We start from the raw sequence: 26552 nt of genomic DNA on the forward strand, positions 1-26552 counted from the left end.
TTAATTATAATTGTAGACACTTAATTTTGCACCCATAATTTAACCTTGGAAGATGACTGGAATGACCATTCTGAATACCTAAAAAATCATAATTGCATTTTATGCATTAAATCATTGATCACATATCATAAAATGATCTTGAGACTCTAACAATCATGATGATATGTCGGATTGAAAGATATCACAAGATCAAGTTTTCACGGTCTGCATGCATTTTATGTGGGTGAAGCTAATCATGTGTGATTAATTGAAATTAATTTTGATTGTTCAACAATTAAAATTGATTAAGTAATTTATGTCATTTGCTGTTGGATTTGATCAAACAATAAGCTTGATTGGATATGAATAAAATGGATGATCAGATGATAAGGGAATTGTTGATAATTAAGCTTTATAGAAATAATTATCTTTCAAATAATTACTTTTTAGGGACTTAATTATCAAATTAAAATGTATTTGTTTCGAATACAAATTTAAAAAACATCAAAGTGCAATTCTCAACTCTGAAAATCCCTAAAAAAGAGTCTAAATCGAACTAAAAGAGAAAACTGGGCCGAGCACCCAAGAGTGCCAATCGGCACATGGCAAAACACCTCTAAGGATAAAATTCGACCTAACTCATGCTTGCTGATTTTCTAAGCAACCCTAGCTTGTTTTTTAAGCAAAAAAAAACCTCTATAAATACAGAATTAAAATCAGAATTCAGCACCCCTCTACTCTTAACGTTAAAAAGATTTTGGAAGTTTAACTTTAAAACTTTCTTTTCCGTTAAGTATAATTTCTTTAGGACTTAGAAAGACTCACCCTCTCTCTAACCCTAAAGTGATTTCCCCATTCCCTTGTAGAATTCATTGATGCATTGATGCAAGTAAGCTTCTATCTTTTTACTTACATATTTGTTCATCCAATTCAGTTCTCCTTGCTCTTCTAACAAGATCCTTTTTCTGTTTTTTTGGATTTTTTTATGTCAAGTAAACATATTATGATTGTTTGTTTATGTGCATGTGTTTGATCATGTAGGTGTATAATGCATATGATTAAATCCTAGATCTATTGCTTTATGTAACTTAAAATCAGATCTAAAAATTATTTTCAAAAAAATCTCTATTGTTTTCTAAATTAAAATCAGATCTGAAATTTATTTTCAAGATCTCATTCTTTTTTTAAATGAAAAAATTAGATCTACAATTTATTTTTAAAACCCCATTCTATTTTCTAAATTAAAAGCAGATCTGAAATTTATTTTCAAAATCCCATTCTGTTTTCTAAATCAAAAATCAGATCTGAAATTTATTTTCAGATCCCATTCTTTTTCTAAATCAAAAATCAGATCTAAAATTTAATTTCCAAATCCCTATTATTTTCTTAATTAAAAATCAGATCTGAAAATTATTTTCAAAATCTCTACTGTTTTTTAAATCAAAAATCAGGCCTGAAAATCTCTTTCAAAACCCATCCTGTTTTTTAATTAAACAATTAGATTTGAATTTTCCTCTTGGAAGTTCATTCTGTTCTTTAATTAAAAAATCAGATTTGGAAACTCTTTTTAAAATCCATTCTTTTTAATTTTTTTAAAAAAAATCAGATCTAAATTTTTTATCAAAAATTCATTTTGTTTGTTAATAGATTTGAAACTTCTCTTTAAAAATCCTTTCCTATGAGTAAAATTCAGATGTGATTTCTTCGTGCATAAATGCAACGGACCTAAGATTTTTGCATATTAACCAACCGTCGATCTAGGAATATTAGCACAACAATTTGCATGTCATTCTTTTTATGGGTATTTAAACGGTCATTTAAAAGTCTAGAAGACTAGACTTTGTCTAGATAGAATGAGTACTTAACACCTTCCCATTCTATAACCTAGCTCACAAGCCATAAATCTTAAATTCGTAAAATAGTGTCTTATTTTCTTTTGATAAATTGTAACTAGGAAACAAAGCCATGTATAGTTCTGACACAAGACAATCAGAACAAAATTGAAACAACAATAAAATAAAATAATATGACCTAGAAGTCAGCACTTAGGCCTGGCCTGGAGTCAGCACCAAGCGGGAAAACTACTAGGAGTCAACACCTAAGATAGACCTGGAGTCAGCACCAGACCAAAAGAGACCAAACGTCCATTTTTTTATTCATCAAAATATCAACCACCTCCTCAAGGAGTACAATAGGTTGCTTATAAAGGATTGCTAAACCCTAGTTCTAATTGGCTAAGAAACCCTAATTGCCTTATTACAAAAATAACCTTGCTTCCAAATTAAAATACTAATAGCCCAATAAACTAATAAGATCTAAAACATAAAAATACAATTGATTTGCAAACATAAATAACACTAAATAATTATCTTCTTGCATCTCCCGCATCAAGTTCCTTCTATTAAGTTGTATTTATTTAAATTAATGAGAATGTGTATTATTCAAGACAATCTTGTCAAATTTTTGTATAGTTTTCTTATTTTACTTATAAAATAAGTGACGACTCCATATGATCCTGAAAAGAGAAGGTCTTGATGCCTAAACTCTTTTCTAAAAGTTGAGTTTCCCGGTCTCTCACTATAATTGTAATAAAAATTTTAAATATATATATTTTCAATTTTATTGAACTATGCTACACTTTTTGATGTCTCTAAAGAAGATGTCTAATGTTCAAATCCACCATCCTAGTTGTCATAGCTATCAAATTTTGGAAAGTATTGGGAAAAAAAATTGTATGCTCTTTCTTTTTTACTTGAAATACCTACTAATTTTAGAATAAATAAATTTAGTTTCCAATTATAGTAAGCATGTAATGTGGAAGTCAATTAAAATTATAGATTCAGATCTAGAATGTATTTTGAAATTAAGTCATTTGTAATGTGAAATTAAGTCATTTACAATAAATTTCTTAAATTAACTCATCTAGGCAAAAGTCACTTTCTCAAGATAGAGAAATGTAGAGCCAACAAAGAAACAACTAATCTGCATCTAGCAATCAATCTGTTTGATGCCCGGAGAAAAATAAAAATAAAAAACTTTAAATTATATGACAGGAGGTTTTGAGGACCAGTGATTAAAAATAGAATTATGTAATAAGTGGAAATTTTTCATGAAGTTATATAGTTGTAAAAACAAATAAAATAGACATAATTTTTGCCTATTTTATAAATTGGTTGATTTTCAATTTGTGGACGCCAATGTAAAGATTCAATTCTTTGCCTATTGTTTTGCAGTGTCACTAACGTGTGCTCCACAAGCCCTGCATTACTTTTGTGCTACTGCTGGCTGCCTATCCTTTTGCGTCACATAAAATACTAAATTCTTAATATGTTTTCAAGTCACCTGTACAAAGCTCATCCCTCTTTCCTATCAAAATTCAAGCATTCCCTTACTCTTATTCTTGCCGGAGCTGCTCGTTATCCATTCACTGCATTCAAATTTGGACTTTTGAGATGTGAGATACAGACTTCGACAGAATTATCACCAGTCAGTTTGTCCAGCTTCTGTCTATGATTATTATTAAATTTACAAGTACAGAGTATTCTATGTGATATTGGCAATTGAATTAGACACAATTTAGCAGGTTATTTATTCTCAGTTGGACACTGGAGCAGTTTGAAGCTATTGCTGCTTTGATACCTTCAACCAGCAGCTAAATGTTTTATGCAAGTGAATCTTTTGATTGAATGGTGCTGGTCAGTATTCCCTAATTGCTTCCTGTTATTTCTTTAATTTTTTTGAGAGGAAAGTATGTGACTTGCTAGGGAGGACATTGAAAATTGGAGTAAAGGTTTTTTTTTTCTTAGATGTGGAAATGCTGAATACTTGTGTGATTGAAATATCTCTCTTAATAAACATGTTTTGTTTCAAAATAACAAGAATTCTGTTTAGCAGAATATTTTTCTCTACTGCTGAAAATTTTCAACTCTTATTTTAATATTGCTTCTCATGTTTTTCCTGCCCAGCATCTTAACTAGTTTAACACTGCATTGCTTTGCACTTCATTATGTTACTACTATCTCTGATTTTGAAATTTTTTCACTAGTCTTCCCTGCTAATTGTAAGTGATGCAGAATGATGTATTGATGTTTGATTTCTGTACTCTTAATAAATAATTGAATGCAATTGTTGATTTCTTGTCTCATTAATTTTATTAGTAACAATAAAATCTTGGTGATTGTTTTTATTTATTGATTTGTTATTGCAGAATATTATTTAACTGAGCAACCTGTGAAGAGACATTGAGATTGTTCAGTTTATCAAGGAATAAAGGGCAAGCGATTCAAGCTCAATGATGGGTCACCCACCTCTCTTTTTTATCTATGGTTTATGGTAGTCTTTTTCTGGAGAAGTAATTTCAAAAGAAGGGGAAATTGTCACAAGATGGCTTACAACCCCTGCATAAGAATCAATAATGAAGTTTTGATAGGTGCTGAAACTCTAGACGATACCCAATCCCCTGTTTCGCTCCACAAAGTTGATAGCTAGCAACACAACTCTTTTTCATAGTCAGGTACTTCTTTATATTCAGCTCTATCAAACCCGACAAAACAAATATGAGACGTTTCATTGTTGATTCTTTTTAAAAAATTTAGACTATAAGTGATTGTAGCATTTGATTTGTGAAATATGGCAGGCTATTTAATCCATAGTTACAGCGGCAGGCGGAGTCTAGTGCTGACTTGTAACCTTCCATTATCACATTTTTTTAGATTTAGAGTCACTTCTCAATCTTAGTAAGAGAAGTTCTTTTGATTGACCAATGCAGGTCAGCTTTACACAATGCTTCCATTCTTAACTTTTACCTTTTCTTTTCTCAAAAGAGGAAACCAGATATCACATATACTAAGAATTGGAAAGCTAATATGAAATGTTAAGATGTCCCCACTTCCCAAGAACCAAAAAAAAAAAAAAAAAAAAAAGAGAGATGATATTTAAATCGATTTCAGTGTTGAATTCTTGTTCATTTAAACCAAACCTTTATCCATTCAAATATCTAAATACTATATTCCAGATCTAACAAATACATCACATGTGGGTGAAATGGCCTAATGAAATCCCCATTGAGTATTTTAATCACTAATAAAATCCCTGTGGACTTGCAAGTCTTGGAAGACTATAAAATCCATTCTGAATGGATCATACAAAGGCATAAGCTCATCTGGTTCCGCAATAATCGAATGTTTGATGTTCAATTCATTTAGTACAGAATTCTATGATACATACCAATATATAATAGTATACCTAATTACTTTGTTTCCTCTATGACGGTGAAATAAAATTAGAGAACCCAAAGTACCAGCCATGGTTAGCCAAGGAAAATAATTTGAACGTGCTGGGAAAAGACGATATTATGTGCACATGGCTTTTCTTTAAAACCATATGACTAAAACTTTAAACCCACCACAATAATTTTTTGGTGTCTTTAAATGCAGTCCATCTACTGGGTGTGCCAAAGATTTTGAAGCATTCATGGCAAAATCTTTTTTTTTTTTTGGCTTACAACATATGAGAAGGGGGAATTCAAACTTTGGTTCCTAAATAGGAGAATTGGGCAATTCCACTGAGTGGACAATTAGGTAGCAATGCCCTTATGGCTGGGGCCTGTCCCAAATTATTGTTCTGGCCGTAATTTGTCTGGCTATAGTGAAGAATATTAATTTTAACAGAACAAATGTCAAACTGTCTAGTTTTTACGGTTTTTTCTTTTCTCTTATTCATGATTGCAATGAATGTGTTGGGCAGGCTTTAGTTGGAGAGGAGCTCTATTGGATGCCTCATATTGTATCTATATTTAGTTTTAACTTCAGAAGGTTTTTTTTTTTTTTTGGTATTTATTCTTTAGTGCTATAATGGTGGATAAGTCATCAAGTTGCAAGTGTATATTAAACTAGTGTGGTTTCTTTTGCAGTGATTGTGGTTAGTGATGATCTCACAACAAAGTTCTGGTGCAGAAATCGGCCAGTAGACTCTGCCTATTATTAAATTAGCATGGGTCTGACCCAAGTTTGTAACTCTCTCCCTTACCCACTCCATAGAGAGAAAGGACCCTATACTCTTCTCCAACAGGGCCTATCAGGCTCAATAGTTCAAATCTGTCTTGTGGGACTGTATGGTCCAACGGAAAAATTAATTTTTTATTTTCCAGTGCATTTGGGCACTTTCTTCAGGTGCTGTGATTTTATAGGGAAAGTATTATGTACAGTCATATGAGCAGAAGCATATTAGTTCTGGGAGATCAGAATCATATATGTTCTGGGAGATCAGAATTGAGGAAGAAATAGCCGAACTTGAAGGAAACATGTTTTGTCATCTTTAGTAGTTTCATCTGTGTTGTGGTGAGAAAAACCCTGTTCTTCATGGTCACGTAGCCGGTATTTTCCTACCACCTGAAGGGTAAAAATTCCAGGACCATTTGCTCCTGGGCTGAATTGCAATGAAGGGAACATTCCTGCTGTTAAAGTTCCAATGCCATTTTGCTCCATTGCTAGATGCTTCAGCTCAGGGCAGCAAACATATCAACAAAATCTGCAGCAGGTCCACAGCAGCACCATCACCAGCAAGAGGCAACAAATGACTACTTTGCCGGCTGCAAATATGATATAGCAATACCCTTTTGTTTTTGTATCCTTATTTAGTTTGCACTCCACCTCAAATGCCAGCATGGTATGCCTTCATCAATCCCATCTTCAATGCCAGCATCGATGCGTATGCCTTCATCAGGAGCTTCCTCACATCCATTGCCAATGCCTCCGGTGGTATAAGTTAGTGCACGGCTTTGCTTTTTGTTTAATCTTATGAAACTCAGGTTTCAAGTTTAGCAGCCAGTTTGATCCACTTGTAGAGAGGCTTCAAACAGTATAAAAATAAAAAAAAAGGAAAAGAAAATGAACAACAATTTGTTATTGGTCACTTATACAAAAAAAGAATCAGGTTGTTTATTGGTATGCATGTGCTTCTTAGTAAATTACTGGGACACCTTTCCCCTCCAGTCTTAATGCAAGCGGTCGAGTGTCTCTAGCTGGCTCACTTTTCAAAACTCTCATTCTTGCATTTGCTTTTTTCATGTAGAAGAATATGTGTGTGTGCGCTTGTGTACAAATTCATGAAAAGCATAGTGTGTTTCATATTGGCAAAACTCTGGCTTTTTAGCAATTCGGTTTTTTTCACTTAAAGATGTGGCCTCTCAAGTTGCAAAATCTATATGAATTTCTACTGTCTGAAGTCATCAACATGAATGCAGAAACTTCAATTTGCAACATATTTTTGTGACCTTTTTAATTGCCATATTATGCACACAAAAAAAAAAAAATCAATGTCATTGACCAGCTTTAACTTTCAAGGGTCTTGTTTATTGAGTGTATTCTCTCTCATGTCTAATTTTTTTTTTATTTTTTTTTTATCAGTACTGAAAACTGTAGTTTCACACTTCAGGTGATGCAAGGTACAATTAATCAGATTGTTCCTGCATTGCAGGCTTGCAGCCGGGCTATTTAATCCATAGTAGTCAAGTTGCATGTGGAACCTAGTGCAGATTTGTCGCCTTTCATTATCACAATTTTGAGACTGAAAATCATTGCTCAGACTTGGTGAGAGAAGTGCTTTTGATTGAACAATGCAGCTCAGCTTTTTACTGTGCTTTGTTTATTATCTTTTACATTTTCTTTTGAGGAAACAGGACATTACTTATACTAAGAATTGGAAATGGAAGAATAAATGGAAAAATGTTCACAAGAACAGTAAAGTCTAATGCTTGTTCATATAACAACATCCATCCATTGAATTATTTAAATGCCACAGAGACTCAAAGAGTGACTTATGGAGTCTTTTCTGGAGGCGGTGTGGCTGCTTGCTTCTTGCCTCTTTTTCATCTCTAATGACATCTATGTGGGATTGAAAGTCTTGTAATACAAAAATATTTGCTGAATGGATCATGCAAGTACGGGGGGCAAGTTTATCTCGTTCTGACTATTGCTTGGATTTGTTATTATTTTTAGATTAGATAAGCATTTTTTAACACATACTACGTTGCTTAATTTTTTTTTTTTTTTTTCACTTTTAAACTATTTCTGTAATCTTTTGGTGATTGATAATGTCAGGTTATATGCCTTTCTTTTTTGGTTCATGTTGTCTGCATCCATTACCTTGCTTGATATGACCAAAAACAAAACCATCATGCATTCTATTATCTAATCATAAGTGCTATATCATTATGCCAAGAACCTTGTAGCTCAATTGGCACCTTTTAGTGTTTCTAATTAGGATGTCTAAGATTCAAATCCCCCTCTCCTAACTATCGAATTAGAAAAAGTGATATATCATTGCAATAGCAAGTATAACTTTTTATATTCCATATACACTTTTTTAAATCAAGTCTACATCATCAGATGCAACAAACAACCTCTATTTGAGCTTTGGGAATTGGTGGCGAACGGAAAAAGTGAAGGCCTCTATAGAAATGGTTCTTTCTTCTCTTCTTCACTCAAGAGAGCTGAAAAGGCTCAGCACATCACTTCTCTTGTTGTAATTGCAGTCCTCTCTCATGTCAGTACCAGCAGTTACCATAATACATTTTCAAACCTAAAGGTGCTCGAAGTTCGTTAGTTTTGTTCAATTGCTTGTGTTGCTTTGTATACAATTTGGACCTCTAATCATAAATTATTTTAATCTTTGTAATCTATCTGCAGGATTTCAGATACAAGATGTGCAACAAGTCGAGACATTTTACAATTGTGTGTTTGGAAACTGCTTCATATCATCCCGTTGAAGAATCCAATAATTATTTTCTTGGTATTATGATATAAGGGGGTTGCTACTAACTAAACTGGCCTTCTGCAAAAATAACTTCCGAAGAACTAATTGACATTCAACCAGCAGCAGTGATGTCTCTTCTTTCCAGCATTTTCTATTTACTTCATTTCAAGAGTGCAACTCCATGTGTGCAATTTTCTCGATTAAAATAGAAAATTACACTACGTTAGTGTTCGGCCAACTGAGGCCTGGCTTTATGTTTTTTTTCCTTTTTTTTTCCTTTTTTTCATTATCGTCATGCAAGCCATATGATTTCAGATGTGATTATAACACATCTAAAACTTGATCATTTTCCAAGTGAGTACGATTGGGTGTCTTTTGAAATATTCCTTGATTTGTATTTTTATGGTACTTCAATGCTATTGAGTTATTCAACTTATTTTCAGTAATTTGGTATCATGCATTGAGAATTCTATGTTATTCCCATCTATGATAATTTTGACATTTGTTTGGTCAATTACCTTTTTCTCTTCTAAATAAGAAAAAGTTTGGCTCCCAACTTGCTTCAGCCTTACCTATTAAGTGACAATCAAAGAAACCATTCATGACAGAGAGAAATATTTTAAATATTTATTAGTAGTTTCAATCCTTTTATCAGCCTTACCTGTGGTCAAATGTAATTGTTAAAAGATATCAAGGCCCAAGGCCTAGTTAAGGCCCAAATCCAAACCAAATTAGGCGTGCAAGCAAAAAATATCATGTTTGAAGTTATCTTTCTCTTTCACCTGCATATCCCTCTATATTATTTTATTTTATTTATTATTTTTTCATATGGTTTGTCTCCAAAAGCTAGAATATATTATTCCCAATTTAATTTGTATGATAACACAATTTTAATTGCTCATGCATCAAAAGCCATACCAAAACTGATATATTCCTCCACACAAGAAGCACAAAGAAAAAACTACCAGCAGCAGACTAATTCATCTACAAATAGATAATCATCGTAATTACAGATAACAGGTATGCCTTCCTACTCATGTATATTCAATGCATGGACAAGCAAAGAGAGTTTGCGTCCTACATTCCAAAAAATACATGACCAGAAGACCCAAAAACTCAAAAGGACAGAACCGGAAAGAAGATAAATGCAGAAATTCTTTATCACTGCTCTTTCCAAATCCTACCTGTCACTCTAAGCTTCAATTCCTTCCGGTCTCCTCCAGAGAAGAAGAGAGCCATGTTGCGTTGGATGATAAGACCATCAAAACTGTCACGCACCTTCCTATGGCTATCCCTAACACTTCTAGGTACCCCCTGCCAAGTCATCTTCCTCCCATTTCCACCTACCTCTAGGCTGTAGCTGTAGTTCTTTGCCTCATTATCATCACCCATAAATCGCAAGAATGCTATGTAGACAGGAGCCATCCCGAGCTGAAAAGCTTCAAAATGCAGACAAAAGTATTGACCAAAGCAACTGAAGACCTAGAGTAATAACAGAGAAATTCAGTGATCAGTTACTACCCCAATTTGTCCAGTAAATGCAAGAATTAACTGAGCTATATGGATAAATGTGGCATATAACATACTACTACAAAGTGTAGCCACTCCACAACAAATTATTCGCCCACTCCACCATCAACATTTGATAACACACCCTAATGTGGCAGAGACTATAAGCCAATATTAAAAGTTGTCTATTAGCATTTTGAATTATCAAGCTCAGTACTCAAAAGCTGCACTGTTTCCATAAACAATGGGTCTACAGGACAAAGACACAAGTTTTTCATCCCAATATAGGCAAAACTACAGGAAAATCCCATATGGATGGGTTTTACTACAATTCTAAAATTAAATTGACTTTTGTTTCAAATATGATTGCAATCTTAATTATCAAGCCCGTCAATTAAAGGATTCCAGTTCCTAAAAATAGGTCCACAAAGTACTGACAAATATTTCACCCGGTTTTAGCTGAAACAGTAGATTAGACCCCTCACGGGATGACAAAATTCTGTATCCACATTAACTAGTGGATATGAATGCATCTGACATAATTCTTCTATTGACATTGTACCAAGGTAAACACAGTACCACCTCTGCTAAAGCATAAGCAAGTAAAGAACTATAAAGAAGACAATGAGATAAGGACAAGTAAGAAACACTATACCGTCAGCATCCATGTGGCATTTTCAACCTCTTGTGGATTTGATTTGACATAGCGATGGTTGAAGGTGCTGCCATTGTGCATGTCAACCTTGTGATCATCTTTCAGGTGGGCCACCAGATAGGGTATATCACCAATGACTGTGCATTCTGACCCAGCATAGGGACAGTTATAGGGTCTATAGACACATTGAGATTCATGTTTAAGTTTGCTGTAATATGGGTATATGCCCAAGCACCCAAAACTCTGATATTTACATGGAAGTTCCAGAGATGCAGCCACCTTCTCCAATGCAAGACATCTAATATTGCCAAGTTCATGCCTGCAAGTGGGGCACCGGTTGTGCACTCTGGGCTTGCAACCAGAGCACAACGTGTGACCATTTGAACACTGCAGCAAGAACAGGAGAACACCAATGAGTTGAACCGACATTTAATTTGCATCCATTTTCTTTCCAATTAGATAAAAATAATAATTATCTTGATACAGGAAAAAATTAAGAATAAAAATGAATTTCTTTTATAAAAGAAACCTCAACGCAGGAATTCCATGCTTAGTTGTGTTGTTCTTTTGGGAAGGTTGGAAAGAAGATGGGCAATAAAGAGAAGGGGGAGGGGGGGTGTTGTTTGCATTCTTCTAAATGTTCCAATTCTCATTTTAATGGTAGGGTTACTGAAAAAAGTCCTATATCCCACTAACAGTGTTCCACTTCATACTCCAATTACAGTATGCTACATGCCTATTTTTTTTCCCTTTTATACTTTGGTTACTTTATAAGAGAAAAACAGGGACATATGGCAGACTCTGGTTGGTGCAGCGTAGAGTGTGGAACACCCTCATTGGGACAAAGGCTTTCTAAATCTTTCAAATCTGATCTCTCTGACTCTTACTTTTTTTACCTGTCGTAGACAACGTAGCAAGACCCAATTGTGTAAAAAATGACAAGTCAGTACGACTCATAACTTGAACAAAAAAAATAGTTGCAAGAAAATTTCGTACAAATGATTCTTCAGGAAGTATCACAAAAGGTTCAAATGAAATACATTTGCCACACATTAAGCAAGAAAAGAATAATGATAAGTTACAACAGAAACCGACTAGTAATAAATTAGTGACTTGAGTATAACTGATTTTTTATTAAATATCTAATTTACACAATAATTAGTGGAATTCCATATACCATATATCCAAATATATGGTGCAAAATTAATTAAAATAGTATGAGTAAAGAGGTGCCTATGGCTGGGAAATAATTGATGAAATGCTGTAAGCTAATATAGAAATCTATATTAGGAATAGAATATCAAAGTTTAACGCATAACCATAATAAGTGAAGCCCATTTGTTTCGGACAGCTCTTTGTGAAAACGGCACAGTTATTAACTCAAATATTGATTCATGCAAATAAAATACTAATCAAGTGTGTAGAAGGTTAATGAATATTAACATTAATTCAAGATTTCCTAATAGAACATAGGTACTGTTAATTTCTAACTATAAATATCTCAACATAAGCTGCCTAATCAATGGCCTTATTGATCAAAACTATTGCATGTTTGGAAGCAAGGCGACTGACCAAGCCTGCCAAAGGTGTATAAATGATTGAATGCATCAAGATGAAACCAAGCAGCTGTTTATAAAAATTAAAGAAAAGAAACTAAAACACATTAACAACTAAACACCCTAACAGATTCTTTTTTGTAAGATGAATCGATGGGTAAAAAAAATTAACACCAACTATTATGTGGACATAATAATTGATATACAGGGCATTTCAACAAGATAATTTGGGTTCATTTAAGAATGCAGTATAAAAGGGTACATGGCAATTTGACACAAACCTGATGGATAGGAGGGTACATAGCATTTAAGCACACAGGACACTCTAATAGCTCACGAACACTGCTAGAAACAGTTAAATTAGGTTTTAGAGAAATGGCAGCAGGGTCATTCACATGTTCACCAACGTCCAACATGTCTTCACTTTGAGGAGGATCAATGACCTCAGGTTTGCTCCGCATTTCATCAAAAAATGGATTTCCAGATGCCATCCAGGTATTACGGTGGCTAACTCTAGAAGCAAAATCTAGGAAGACAAATACATACGTAACATCAATCCATGACTCATAAGAAATGAGATCTGAAACAGAACGTAGACAAGAAAAACATTTTTGTAATAAATGTAGCAATCAGATCAAGATGTCATTTCAAGTAACACTAGAACAGATTATAACTCTCATATTCCATGAAAAGAAGCCTAATAAACCACCAATCAAATCCCATCAAGCATGAGGCAAGTAGTTACATCACTAACAGTAATTGATTCATCAAAAGAAAGGAAAAAGGCTTATATATAAAGATGAAAAAATAGTAAAACAATGACCAATCTTCCAATAAAAGGCATAATAATAACCCCAAATGGAAAAGAATAAGAAAAAAAAATGATACAATCTGTCATATTATTATATATCAACAATATAGCAAAACACAAAAAGATATGTTGATAACATTTTAAAATTGAACTATAGTTACTAGCATATAATACACCTCAGAAAAAAAAAAAAAAAAAAAAGGCATCTCAACATATTTATTGCAATATAAAAATAAAAAATTTTAAAATGAAGATTTACATGCCCATGAATGTGGATCACTATTTATAAGGACCAATCTTCCAATATAAGGCATAATAACCCCAACTGCAAAAGGATAAGAAAAAAATAAATAAATCTGTCATACTATTATACATCAACAATATAGCAAAAACACAAAAAAAAATATATGTTGACAATTTTAAACATTTAAACTATAGTTACTAACATATAATACACCCTAGAAAAAAGAGGCATCTCAACATATTTATTGCAATATAAAAATTAAAATAAAGATTTACATGCCCATGAATGTGGATCATTATATATAAGAAATCAATAACATTAAGTAAAATGAAAGTAGTAACTAGCTTCAGGCATAAACTAAAAACATTACCAGATATTCTTACCAACAAAATTAGTTTTGCACTTTAATTTCTTGCCTTCTTTCGACAAGGTATGAAACGGACAGGAACTCCAGAGTCCAGAACCTAACAAAGATATCAATAACATTAAAAATTCATAATCTCTCGATCAAATAAGAATTCATTAAAAAAAAATCCCCATGTTCACATCATCATTTCGTAAAACTCTGTTTAACACACCATGAGGTGCAATGACGAGGTGCCAGTTGAGCTAAAATACTCTTGGCCGAGTAGGTCTTAAGCCTCCGACCTCTAAGGTCTAAGTTCTAACACCTTAAAAATTAGATACCACTTTCATGGGACATTAAAAAAAGCTGTAGAAAAAGTCTTTTTTCCATTTCCCATAAAAACGTCTATAAATATTTCCTAATCGAAAAAGGGGAAAAAAATCTATGCTTTCATGGTAGCAGCATTCTAAAATTCAAATCTCAAAACTACAAAAAGTCGAATTTTCTCTCAATATGAACAGTAATTGGTGGATACTGTAACTACCACAGTAACCATTACAAAAAGTGCTTTTTAAAAAAAGCATCACAAAAACCAAATTAACGCAACAAATCATTATATTATTCAATGCCATTAGAATCCTAACTTCGAAGAACGAAAAACTTACGCTATCAACAACTTCGAATCCCTGAACAAAAAATAGACTATTTTACGCAAACTAAGCCAATCGTAACAGAGAACAACAAAAACCTAAACCAAAATTAGCATATACATACAAATTCAAAGCATTTTCAGATGGCGATTATAACAAAACCCTAGAATCACGCGCACGCGCATTCAAAGTCAAAACTTTGACTCGCATAACAGATCTAGAATATTCCGCAAATGCACAGAAACAGGGGGAAACTTATCCCGAAATCACAGGGAAATTTCAAAACCGAATCAAAACAACAAAAACACATAGAGAGAGAGAGAGAAGAAGAACGTACCTGAAAAACTCAAAAGGACATTGCGAAAACGAAAACCCTAAGAGAGAGAGAGAGAGAGAGAGAGAGGTGTATTGGAGAAATGCGTAGTGGTGTGGTGGTGTGGTACTGTACTGTGTAATGTAATTAATACAAAGTAGAAGAGGAGAGAGAGAAGTGCGCGTCTACGAGAGAATTTCAATTCAAATTAAAGCCGTTGTGTGAGACAGAGAGAGAGAGGAGCGGAGGGGGTAGTAGGGGTTTTGGGAGGAGAGAGAAATTTTTCTCGAGAAAATACAAAAAGGAAAATGTTGAAAAGGTGTGTGGGACCGTAAAGAAAGCTCAGAAATCGAATTGAATCTTCAGAGACAGACAGAGAGAGAGAGAATCGGGAAAGTTTGTATTTAGAAAGAGACAGAGAGTGAGATTATGAAAGAGAGAAAGAGAGAGGGAAACAGTGGCCCGGAAATGCTGTAGCCTGTAGCCGGCTTTGTGTCACGGTTTTAAGTATAAGTTTTGATGATTTTTCCCTACGCGAAATTTTTTGCGCGTGCGTTTCTGCGACGTACAGAGTCATATGGTGACTATGTTTGGTAGCTTGTTTGTTAATAGACAGCCAATCAAAGTTACCAATAAAAAAAATGTAATCATATCCACAGAGGGTAATAAAATATGGGAAAACCAAAATTCGAATGGCGTAGTTGGTAAGATACGGGGTCAATAAGTATTAGGATTTAGGTTTGAGTTTCAAACAATTAGTTGTGTGTTGTTACATGTTACCATTTATATCTCACTTTCATCTCAAATGATTGACTTAAAAAAATAAGTGAGTTCTTCATATAGATCGTGAGTATGGGGACTTGTCCGGGAGCGAGTAGCGTGCTAGTATAGTTGCGCCTAAGTAGGAAAGTCACACTATTTTCCCCCTTACCCATTTACCAAAATAAATAAATAAATAAATAAAGTATGGGAAATGTTAACAAGTATGGTAAGATATGATTTTAATTATCTCAGTTAAATAAAAAATCCGAGGTTCAATTCTCACCTACACCAAAAACTGATTAGTGTCTTGAAAGAGTTATCAGTAGCGGACACTATAAATTGAAACTCTCTCCAAAAAAAAAAATATATATATATATATATATATATATATATATATATAATAAGGTGTTTTTTTACGTACGAGTTTTGTGAGTCCAACGAATAAAAAAATTGACATGAAACAAAAAAAATTTGACTAAAGAATCTAACATAATGCAAGGTGCATGCACTATTGCACACAAAATAAACACAAGTCAAACAAATACTTTTTTGCTTCGGCTATTTCCAACATATGGTCTTCTTTTTACTTTAAAAAAAATAGATATATATTCGTTTGGAAGCAATTTATTTAAAGTTTTGCTGATTTTTTTTATAAGATTATTTTAGATAAAAGCTAAAAGCTAAATAAAATAAGTTAATAGATGCTTTGTTGAAAGTAATGTAGCAAAAAAATGAACCTAAAAGCTAGAGGGGAAGTAAATGTTGTAAGTGCACAATTGCACCTGGCCCCAAGAACAGTTACGGGCTCAGGCCCAATGAGCCTTAAACAATATGATTTGTAGAGTGTGGGTTTGAAACCCAGGTTAGAAGTGTTTGAGGATTAAATGACAAGCCAAAGATTGTAAACACTTAAAAACAACAAGGAATATTGTAAATCAACCTGCTCGGACGTAAGCCGAGAACAGTTCTTATATTATCTCTTTCTCTTTTTTCTTTTTCTTTTTTTTTTAGATTACAAAAAAGGATCCCCTATTTCTGTTCTAGGTTGCTCCTTAAATACTCTTCTTTTTGATACTTTGTACACGTGTTGCCCCAACTCCCCCTTAGCCTAGATATTTCTTTTCTCAGTGCCTTTGAATAGTAACCAGAAGTTTCCCTTCCACTGTTCAGGTGTCACTTCCCCATTAATGCGGCCAGGGTGGTAGGTGCAGGGTCTTTAATGTGGAGGTGACAGCCTTTATCTTTGTTATTTCCTTAACATCAGTGCTTCTAGGGCATTCAAGGGTTCACCCCCCTTAACCAATAGTCTTGACCATGTCATTTCCTAACCTTTACCATGAAGTCCCAGGTTCTCCGGTGTCCATCCGAAGGGAAATTCACCCTCGGCTGGATCCTCGGATCCTCGGCGTATGGGCCGACCCGTAGTACTGACAAGTCCTAAACCCAAGAGCAGGTCGGCCTTCCTTAGCATGGCCCAACGGCCCATATTCCCATCAAGGTCTCTTTACTCCCCACAAATGTAATAATAGAAAAACTCAAAGTAGGTGAGTATAATTCCCCCCTCCCCCCAAAAATTTTGTTTCACTTTTAAAATTTCACACAACAAATTTTTTTTGGGGTAAAATTATACTCGCCCACTTTGAGTTTTTCTATTATTACATTTACTTTCAGGTATACTCACCTAATTTCTTTCACTTTAAAATTTTCACTAGGTATTCTACCCAAAAAATAATAATAATTTCACCAGGTATAATCTATATAATTTATCTCCATTTTAAATTGTAGGGGGAAAAGTGACAGCTTAGATGGGTTGGGTGAAGCATAAACTGGAAGATTGAAAGTGATTCATTCTCAGTATAGCATTGATGTTTTAGCACAGGAGATCAAAATCTTGTACTGACGGCAAGAGTTTTTATTTATTTATTTATTTTATCATAAACTAAACAAGTAATAATTGAACACTTGGTTAGGACAGTCCCAACGGAAGAACCTTTTCAATTTTCATTTTCATTTTCATCCACAGCCCACATTGATACAAACATAAAGCTACGCAACATTCACTCTTCACATCACCATCGATATCATACTTTTTTGCAAGCCCACAAAACCATGTTCTCTTTTGAGAGCACAAGCAAACCACAAAATGTCAATGATATTATTCATACACCTACCAAATCATCCATATACGGCCATGACTCATGACAAACTACTACTCAAATGATTCTCCTCAAAGAAAAATAAAAACATAAAACTACTCAAATTGCATAAAGTAATTAGCATGATGGATGGACATCTCACCATCTATGTCCCCACAATTTCAAATTTATATTTCTATTTGAGTTTCGTGAAATCAAGTAATACTACTAAATTATTCATCAAAAAAAAAATACTACTAAATTACTAAACTTTTTACAAGATTAATTTACTTAGGAGAGTCGTGACTATTATTTATATTCTTTCTTTCATTTGTTTGATTATTGACTTATCTTAAAATGTTTATAAAATATTGTCTATTTAAAAAAGTACCTACGCATAGTTTTTCTTAAGTTTTCGTTTACTTTATTTTTCTTTCTCTGTATGCTTTGTTTGAGTTCTAATTAGGAAGGCGATTTTGTAAATTAGTAATTTTTATATTAATTTGGTTTATTCTTTGGGTTTGGGTTTATTAATATATAAATTTTCTTTACACAGGATTTTCTTTTAAATTGGTATGGAGAATAAATCAAATTATTAAAAATGTCATGTTATTATTTTTTAATTCACTTAATACATCATTTAATTCAAATATAAGTGAATGGTTATTTTTTAAAATAAAAAATAATGAGTACTTATTTGATTGCCATATAATGGATGGGATGAAATTCCTTCATAGATTAAAGTATTGTCTAACTCTTTTTTTTTGTAGAATCCTTTGAGGCATTATAAGATGAGAAATGTCAAGGACATAATCTTATTTACAATATCTTTTTCATAACTTGTAATTACAAGAACATCATTTTAATATAATCATCAATTAATAACACCATTTTATTATTCATCAATCAAAACATATCATTTCAATGATTTAAAAAACTTTGGTTTGATTAAACTTATAATCATAAAAAGGAAGCAAAAGTAAAAAGTAGGATAATCTTCTTTTGAAAATATTATCCAAACACGCATGCAAAGCAAAGCCTATTCAAGTTGATGAGGTGGGAAACATACACTTCTCCCAAGCTTTTGTTCCTTACTTTAGAATTGACGCTAGATCAATGTCATTATCATATGTCAATTATTTACATGGTTTGTGTCTTCCAAGTTCCAAGTTCTTAATTTCATCAACTCCGACAAATTTGAAAATTGAAAAAGCAAATAGTTATTAGCTTTTCCACTAGCTACACGTAGAAAAATTGGAAATTTAGTAAAGAATTTGACCATGGTAGAGCAAATGCAAGGACCAAAGTCAGCAAATAAAAGAATTAAAACACAAAAGCAGAACCAATCATTATAAAGGACTGGCAAAGATTTTAGTCTCTTTTTTTTTTGTACCAACAATTGATGAAGATAGTACAACTTTCTGTTAAAATAAGTACAATTTTTTTTTCCTAATTATACTTTACTGATCAACAACCAAGGAGACCACCCCATTAACAAGCTTCTCACTCTCTACAACCACCACATTATTAGACACATTGGTCACTGCATGTGCTGTAAATTTAGGCTCTCCTAGAGTGTGAAATGAGTACTGCAAATGACTAATCCTGTTGGGAAATAGTAGCACCGACGAAAAATCAGCCACCCACCTCGTCCCATTTCCGGCCACCCTTAGTTTTCCAACGGTTGATTTCAAGCTCAAACCATTCACATTGTTCCTATCAATCACCACTTGATCAATGTCAGTGAATTGTCCATCCAATGTTATTATAGGAACCATACTTTGCCCTGGTCCACTACTAAACATGTTATCCACAATGTTTAACCCTGAGATTTTACCCTTAATCGATTTCAAGACCACAGTAGCATCCCCATAGAAGAATCCATTAGTAACATGGACTTGAACTGGGTCTTCCATGACTATAGAATTGTAATCCAAGTAACAATTATCAATTCTAGTTTGTGAATATCCACCTAGTTTCACCAATATTCCAATCCCACCAAAAAATGATGCCTTGTTGTAACAATGTACCCCTGTGATTATATTTGCCTGACCTCTTAATACAATTCCAATTGCTGCTGAGAAAATTGCAACGTCTGTGACTGCATTGTCATTACTTGCTAGGTCAATGGCAGTGCCTGAGTAATTCCTTTCATTTTTATCACCACCAATTGTTGAGTGTTGTCCAAGAAAGCAGCTTGATATGAAGGTTTCATGGCCTCTTTGCACTAGAATTCCTTGGGTTGTGAAGTGGAGAAAGAAGCAATTGTTTATGCGAATTCTAGCTGAATCAACAATGTAAATCCCTCCTCCTCTGTAGCTTGAATCAAAGAGTACGTCCCGGAAGGTGATGTCCTCATAGTAAAAGCCAGCATTTTGGACCTTATTTTCTGTATTTGGAGAATTTGGTGACCATAGTTCAATGAGGTGTCGATCACCAGGAAATGTATCTGAAGCTCTCAAAGTTCCTCCACGTACCTAATTGACCGTGCCAATATCATTTTTTAAGTTAAAATAATTGTTTTTGGGAAAAGAGAATGAACTTGTTTAACTATAGGGTGGTTTGGTATAGGATTTTGAATAACAATTTTCAGTTTTTAAATAACATTACATATATTTTTACACATTTTTTCACTCACACGTATTTCTAAAAAATATAAACAACGTTACTACTTAGAACAATGTTACCAAACATGCCGTAATTATTTAAAACAATTAGAAAAATAAGTTCATTATTCTTCAAAAGTATTTGACTATTTCTTCCAGGTATATAGTTTTTCTATTCTGTTACACATATCTAGTAATATGCTCTTGACTAAATTAGTATAAGTCATTATTTTTTAAAGAAAAAAGTTAACAAATATTTTATGGATATTGATTTAGGCTTTAAAAAAAGTTTTGATATAAATTTCAGGAAAAATGTAAAAAAATCAATTGTATTTTTCTTTTCATATTAAATTGTTTTTAAAATATTTCATAAACCAATATTTTTAAATTATCAAATAACTTTTCTCTATTAACAATTGGGCTAAGGAACCAGTTAACATATGACTTTTTTTTCCTAATATTGTTGTAGACTAGTAGGTATTATAAAGAGAGAAAATGGTCAAAAAATTTGAATTTTTAAATGAATTTGATGTTGAAGGTAGAGAGTTTAACGACGCATTAATGATGAATATTAAGTTGCAAGAAGGGGCAGTTCCGGTGTTTAATGCATGTCCCTGCCCTGCATAGAAGGCAGAGCACAGGCTGTAACATGCAATGCAACGTGGCACGTGCAGCAAATACACGTGCAACACTTTGAATGTTAATCTATGAAATGCACGTATATCAAAAACGCATTCAACGAAACAAAAGTGCTTTATATATCTTCTACTAGATTTTATTTTTTTTTTAAATAGTTATATTATAAGTCCGTTTGGATATAATTAAAAATTGAAAACTAAAAATATTGTAATAAAATAATTTTTAAATGTGTTAATGGTATCGTGGGGCTTATTTTTAATATTTTTTTTCTGAATAAAGTGCTTGTGAGTCTCGTGAATAGTGATGAACATAGAACTCTGTTGGAGAAAATCTGAAACGCATGAAACTCAGCAAACACGGACGCAATCCTCCGAATTCAAACAGATACTATATATAAAATAAGTGTCAATAAAAAGAAAAAAAACACACCATCACAATGAATTTGTGTGTATATTAAAACTAATAATTAAATATAAATTATTCCTTATTTACTATTTTCTTTAATTTTTTTTAGAGAGATATTTTCTTTAATTTATACCTTTAGTACATTGATAAAATAAAATTAATGAGTACTGATAAAAAAATGTAATGAGTATATATAATACACTTTAAACATTCATGCACAAAAGTTATAAAAAATTAAGGGGTGTTTGGTTTGTGTTTTCAAACAACCATTTTCAGTTTTTAAACAACATTTCACGTATTTTTATACACTTTTTCACCCACACGTATTTCCATAAATGTTTTCAAACAACAATTTTCAATTTTTAAATACATGTACCAAACAGGCTCTAAAGGGTCCAGTTAATGTATGCCCTAACTAATCTATTTTTGAAAAAAAATTTATCAGAAATTGAAAAGGCTGTCAAAACTTTTTCAATTCTCAATAAAAACTTGTTCCAAAAATAGTATACTATTGTGTGCCCTTAGGATACCCGTTAGTAAAATCTAAAATTAAATAATACTACTACTAGGCAGCCAAACCATGCCTTAATCCTAAAACAATAACCGATACACGTGAAAGCTAGAGTCACGATAAAAAATTCACAACAACATCCTATTTACTTAGAGTTTTGTCTAATTTTTACATGAGTAATTAAAATTAAAATACAAATTGTAAATTAGCAAAAGTAAGGTATTACAAATTTTACTACAATGAGTTTATAAATTTACATATCATCAATCATAAAAGAGTAATGTAAACATAAATAAGATAGTTAAAACACTTACATCAATCACATTCAATACTATATTAAATTGTAAACTTTATATAGTAAAACTTTATTGTGTGTCCTTAGGATACACGTTAGTAAAATCTAAAATTAAATAATACTACTACTAGGCAGCCAAACCATGCCTTAATCCTAAAACAATAACCACCAATACACGTGAAAGCTAGTCACGAAAAAAAATTCACAACAACATCCTATTTACTTAGAGTTTTGTCTAATTTTTACATGAGTAATTAAAATCAAAATACAAATTGTAAATAAGCAGAAGTAAGGTATTACAAGTTTTACTACAATGAGTTTATAAATTTACATATCATCAATCATAAAAGAGTAATGTAAACATAAATAAGGTAGTTAAATCATGTACATCAATCACATTCAATACTACATTAAATTATACACTTTATATAGTAAAATTTATAACAGTATCTTTCATCGTAGATTGTTGGGAGTGTGTGGCAGGTAAACTGGAGGATGATGTGAAGTTATGAGTTTATATTGTCCCCATAACTTTAATTTATTGCAAGACTGCTGTCCTGGTCGTAGAAGGCTAAAACAACACTAAAAATGATAGGCATACACAGCAGAATTCACACGCAGTTAGAGAGACAGCAGAAGAACTCATACGCAGGCTGAGAGAGAGAGAGACTTACCACAATATTGCCACCACTAGAAGAAGGAAACCTTATTGGTTTACTAATTTTGTAGTTTCCACCTTGCAAATCAATGACTACACCACCAAAGTCACTGATCCCAGGCAACAATTCCAATCCACTTCTCAATTGAAAAGCATCACCCAAAGCTTGCAATATTGCATCACTACTGTCTTTTGTCCCAGTTGGGTCTGCTCCATAGGCAATGGGATTGAATACTCTCCCATTCTATAACACATTCAAACCAGAAGATTGACAAGAAAAAATCAAAACAACAAACAAGAAAGAAGGCAAGCATGATAATAATAAAGATGTGAAAGTATTTTCTTTTACCCTTTTTTTGTTGTGTTTAGCCTTTCGTGGTGGTATCGAAGGTGGCTTAGTAGGCGATGAGGCTACTTTGGCTTCAAGCTTTTCTAGCAACTTTGATACCCTTTGCTCTCTAGGGGAACATAGAGCTTCTTCTGCCAACAGCAGTATTAGATAGCTTAATACCAAGAAGGCCTTCATTGCTTTTGAATTGCTATCTTTTTTTTTTTTTGTCTCTGCAGGCTTGGAAACGAATATATATAGCATGAGAGAGAGAGAGAGAGGTAGGTAGGTGTTTTCTATTTCAAAGGTTATCTAGGAAAATTTTAAGGAGAGAATGTTACGTGCGTATAGTTTGTTGTTGTTATTGTTGTAAACTTGTAATCTCTTTTAAGGGGTTTTTTTTTAAATAATTAATTAATTTTTTATAAGCACTTTTTTGTTTTGAGAATTAATTAATTAATTTTTAATAAGCACTTTTAGTTTGAAAATAACGAGTTTCTCTTGCCTAACCCTGATATGAGGTGCGTGACATATCACATATAGATTCTAATAATGGGCTGTACGTGAGGCTAAGATAAGAAACATAATTAATCCCAAAGTTAATATGGACATTAATCCATAACTTAAACTTACCCAAAAGAAAATAATAAGATTATAATAATTAAGGAGAGAATGTTACGTTTCTTAAAAAAAAAATTGTTGTTGTTGTTGTTTTTTTTTTTTTTTAATTTTATTATTATAGAGTTAGCTAGATACATAATATAGTGTGTGACTGTGAATAAGTTGGATTTGTTAAATTAGTTAATTTGCAAATAACGAGTTTCTCTAGCCTATTACTTAATGTGGCGTTTGGTACGGGAGAATCCACATTACTCTTGGCATCTAGATTCCTAGGAATGTGATTCCTAGGAATCACATTCCTAAGAATGTAGCTATTCCTATGTTTGGTTTCATTGAAAATATCTTAAGATTCCTAGGAATGTGAGATGATAATGCTTGGTTTATTCTCAGGAATCTTAAATGAATTATTTATTTTTCCTATTCTATCCTTAGATTTGAATGTGAACTACCAAGTTCTTAAAAAAAAAAAATTTCCTCTAAATAAATAATGAAAAACCAAATATAAACTATTAATTATGAAAAATTCATTAAAATTATAGTCTAATATTTCAAAATGACAAGTACAATACAAAAATAACTATTTAAATTCTTAAATGCTTTTATTCTTAATAATAATTTTAAAAGAGTTTAATCCATAATAATTTGTTTTATATTTTATGTTAATTGCTTAAATGATAATGAAAAAGGGTTAAAATTGTCAATTTATAAAAAATACAATTTCCTTTAAGCTTGAGAATCTGGATTCCCACCTGTTTTAAAGGGAATCCACATTCCTACTGAGAGGGGAATCCAGATTCCCCTAGCATCTGATTCCTTAGCGTGATTTGCAACCAAACATAGGAATCTTTAAACATTCCTGGGAATCCTAAAATATTACCCCGTACCAAACGCCACATAAGAGTTAGCTAGATATATAATATAGCGTGTGACTGTGAATAAGTTGGATTTGTTAAATTAGTTTGCAAATAACGAGTTTCTCTAGCCTAACTTTAAGATGAGGTGCGTGACATATAGATTCTAATTATAGGTTGAACCTGAGCAAACGGAATCCCAACGTTAATATGGACATTATTAATCAATGACTTAACCTTACCCATAAGGAAATTGTGATATTATAGTTTTTATCTATCTGGACAAATTCAATACACTCAAAGACAACAAATTCCTTTTATCTCAAAAAACAACACAACCAATTTTTGTCCATTATTTGTGAAGTGTTACATAACATCATGATTCCAATAATAGGCATTTTGTGAACCTAAAAAAATGGGTTCAATTTGTTACATACAAATTAGTTTACACTGTTTGACATACATGATTTTAGCTCTATACTTTTGAAGGTGTGTAAAACGGTGTAAAACAATTTTATATGTAATAAACACTACTAAATATAAATATAATATATCTTAACAAATGTAAGTAGTGGCCATAAAAAAAATCATATTATATATTGTATAATAAAAATTGAACGTAAAACTCCTAGTTGTGTCATCTGCCAAGTGAACATCCTGTTTAATTGTCAAGTAGTTGCTCAAACTCAAAGTAATTTTTTTAGATAGAAACAATAGCTTAATTGCTCTTATAAACTTTTTGTCTACAACTATTATCAATTATTTGGATAATTACAAGATCTTAATTGTTGATATCAAAATTTTGTTTTTCACTTATTATATTCTATCTTAATACACGACTTTTGTAATACTAGTGGACTACTTTGTTCTTATTATAACAACTCACAAGCATAAATAGTGACAAAAGCCACTATCTATATGATCGATTTTTTGATCGAGCCAACCACAGATTCTGCGCATGGGGAGGCTTATTGCTGCTTGCTTTAAATGGGTTCAGTGACACAATGCGGGAGGCAATCTTGAAGCTAAGGTATGGCTCTACTTAGTTCACCACGAACACATATGGGTTTAAGTTAAATTAATTCATAAATCAAAATTTGTTTCTTTCTTCTTTTCTCTCTTTTTTTCTTTTTTTCAAATAAGTATCAAGTGTAAAATTAAAATAATATATGATATACATACTATATATTTGTAATCTACCCTTGATACTAAAAAAGAAAGAACAATTGTAGCATAGAATTCAGAGATCGGAGCACCAATAAAGAAATTAAAAGCAAGAACAAGCTCTTAAGTATCAGGATTCAGGTAAAAAAAATGTTGGAACAAATTTATTATTCAACAATACTCATAACTTCCTTTAATAATAAATTTTAAAAAAAAAATTTTGTGAGAGGACGAGAATCTGAGAATATAAATAGATAGATTAAGAACAATGCTAGGAGTATGAACCTCAGAAAGTACCAACAGAACATCCTCGGGAAAAATACAAGTGACCTTATACAGATGCAGAAAGACTATAACACCCGAGGACTTCGAAGATGCCAACATGCCCTTGGGAAACCGAGAACCAAGGCTAAAGGCCGTTGGATGCAAACCAAGGGCGAGGAGGAAGATTTGACATCAAGCTAGGAAGAAAGGAAAGAGGATGAATAAAGCATCCATTATCTCCGCATTCAATACTCTGTACCCACTTAGCTGACTGCATTAATGAGAAAATGACCTATGAATAATGTCAACCCAGCTCATAGCCTAATATGGAAGCCTTCTAGTAAAGTTTTAATGAGACAAGTATCAGGAAAAATCTAACCCTGACCTTCCAAATGTAGGACTTAGAGGAAGGGACGGACTTTTTGAGACTTGAAAACCATTTGTAATCACTACCTAAAACTAAACTCAAGGAACTCAATATAAGCCTTTCAAGGCT

At 32.6% G+C, this 26552-nt stretch overlaps 2 protein-coding genes across 5 annotated transcripts; both read right to left on the minus strand.

The window, feature by feature from the left end:
- Positions 1–9687: 9687 nt before the first annotated feature.
- Positions 9688–15285, minus strand: LOC142617521 (E3 ubiquitin-protein ligase DIS1). 4 transcript variants are annotated; one of them, XM_075790407.1, is made up of 6 exons: positions 14842–15285; positions 13892–13972; positions 13524–13589; positions 12735–12979; positions 10898–11284; positions 9688–10215 (listed from the first exon to the last, which is right to left on the minus strand). In XM_075790407.1, exons 3-6 carry the CDS (start codon positions 13576–13578, stop codon positions 9895–9897), a joined length of 1008 nt encoding a protein of 335 aa, XP_075646522.1. In that variant the 5' UTR covers positions 13579–13589; positions 13892–13972; positions 14842–15285; the 3' UTR covers positions 9688–9894. The 4 variants fall into 4 exon arrangements, with proteins under 4 accessions (XP_075646522.1, XP_075646523.1, XP_075646525.1 ...); XM_075790408.1 differs by lacking the exon at positions 14842–15285 and adding an exon at positions 14520–14741; XM_075790410.1 differs by lacking the exon at positions 13524–13589 and having other exon boundaries at positions 14842–15283.
- Positions 15286–19080: 3795 nt separating this feature from the next.
- Positions 19081–23364, minus strand: LOC142618072 (polygalacturonase QRT3-like). Its single transcript, XM_075791040.1, has 3 exons — positions 23178–23364; positions 22845–23072; positions 19081–20191 (listed from the first exon to the last, which is right to left on the minus strand). The coding sequence occupies exons 1-3, from the start codon at positions 23352–23354 to the stop codon at positions 19175–19177; spliced, it is 1422 nt and encodes a 473-aa protein (XP_075647155.1). The 5' UTR covers positions 23355–23364; the 3' UTR covers positions 19081–19174.
- Positions 23365–26552: the final 3188 nt, after the last annotated feature.

Source organism: Castanea sativa, chromosome 11, assembly GCF_040712315.1.
Source record: "Castanea sativa cultivar Marrone di Chiusa Pesio chromosome 11, ASM4071231v1".
Classification (NCBI taxonomy): Eukaryota; Viridiplantae; Streptophyta; class Magnoliopsida; order Fagales; family Fagaceae; genus Castanea; species Castanea sativa.

What these genes read in the sequence shown, in the direction of transcription:
- LOC142617521 (XM_075790407.1), bottom strand. Translation starts at nt 13,578, where the DNA reads ATGCCTTATATTGGAAGATTGGTCCTTATAAATAGTGATCCACATTCA. An exon ending in TGATCCACATTCATGGGCAT is followed by an intron (nt 12,980 to 13,523) that starts GTAAATCTTCAT and finishes TTGTCTTCCTAG; the next exon opens with ATTTTGCTTCTAGAGTTAGC. An exon ending in ATGCCACATGGATGCTGACG is followed by an intron (nt 10,216 to 10,897) that starts GTATAGTGTTTC and finishes TTATTACTCTAG; the next exon opens with GTCTTCAGTTGCTTTGGTCA.
- LOC142618072 (XM_075791040.1), bottom strand. Translation starts at nt 23,354, where the DNA reads ATGAAGGCCTTCTTGGTATTAAGCTATCTAATACTGCTGTTGGCAGAA. An exon ending in CTAAACACAACAAAAAAAGG is followed by an intron (nt 23,073 to 23,177) that starts GTAAAAGAAAAT and finishes AATGTGTTATAG; the next exon opens with AATGGGAGAGTATTCAATCC. An exon ending in CTAGTGGTGGCAATATTGTG is followed by an intron (nt 20,192 to 22,844) that starts GTAAGTCTCTCT and finishes ACGGTCAATTAG; the next exon opens with GTACGTGGAGGAACTTTGAG.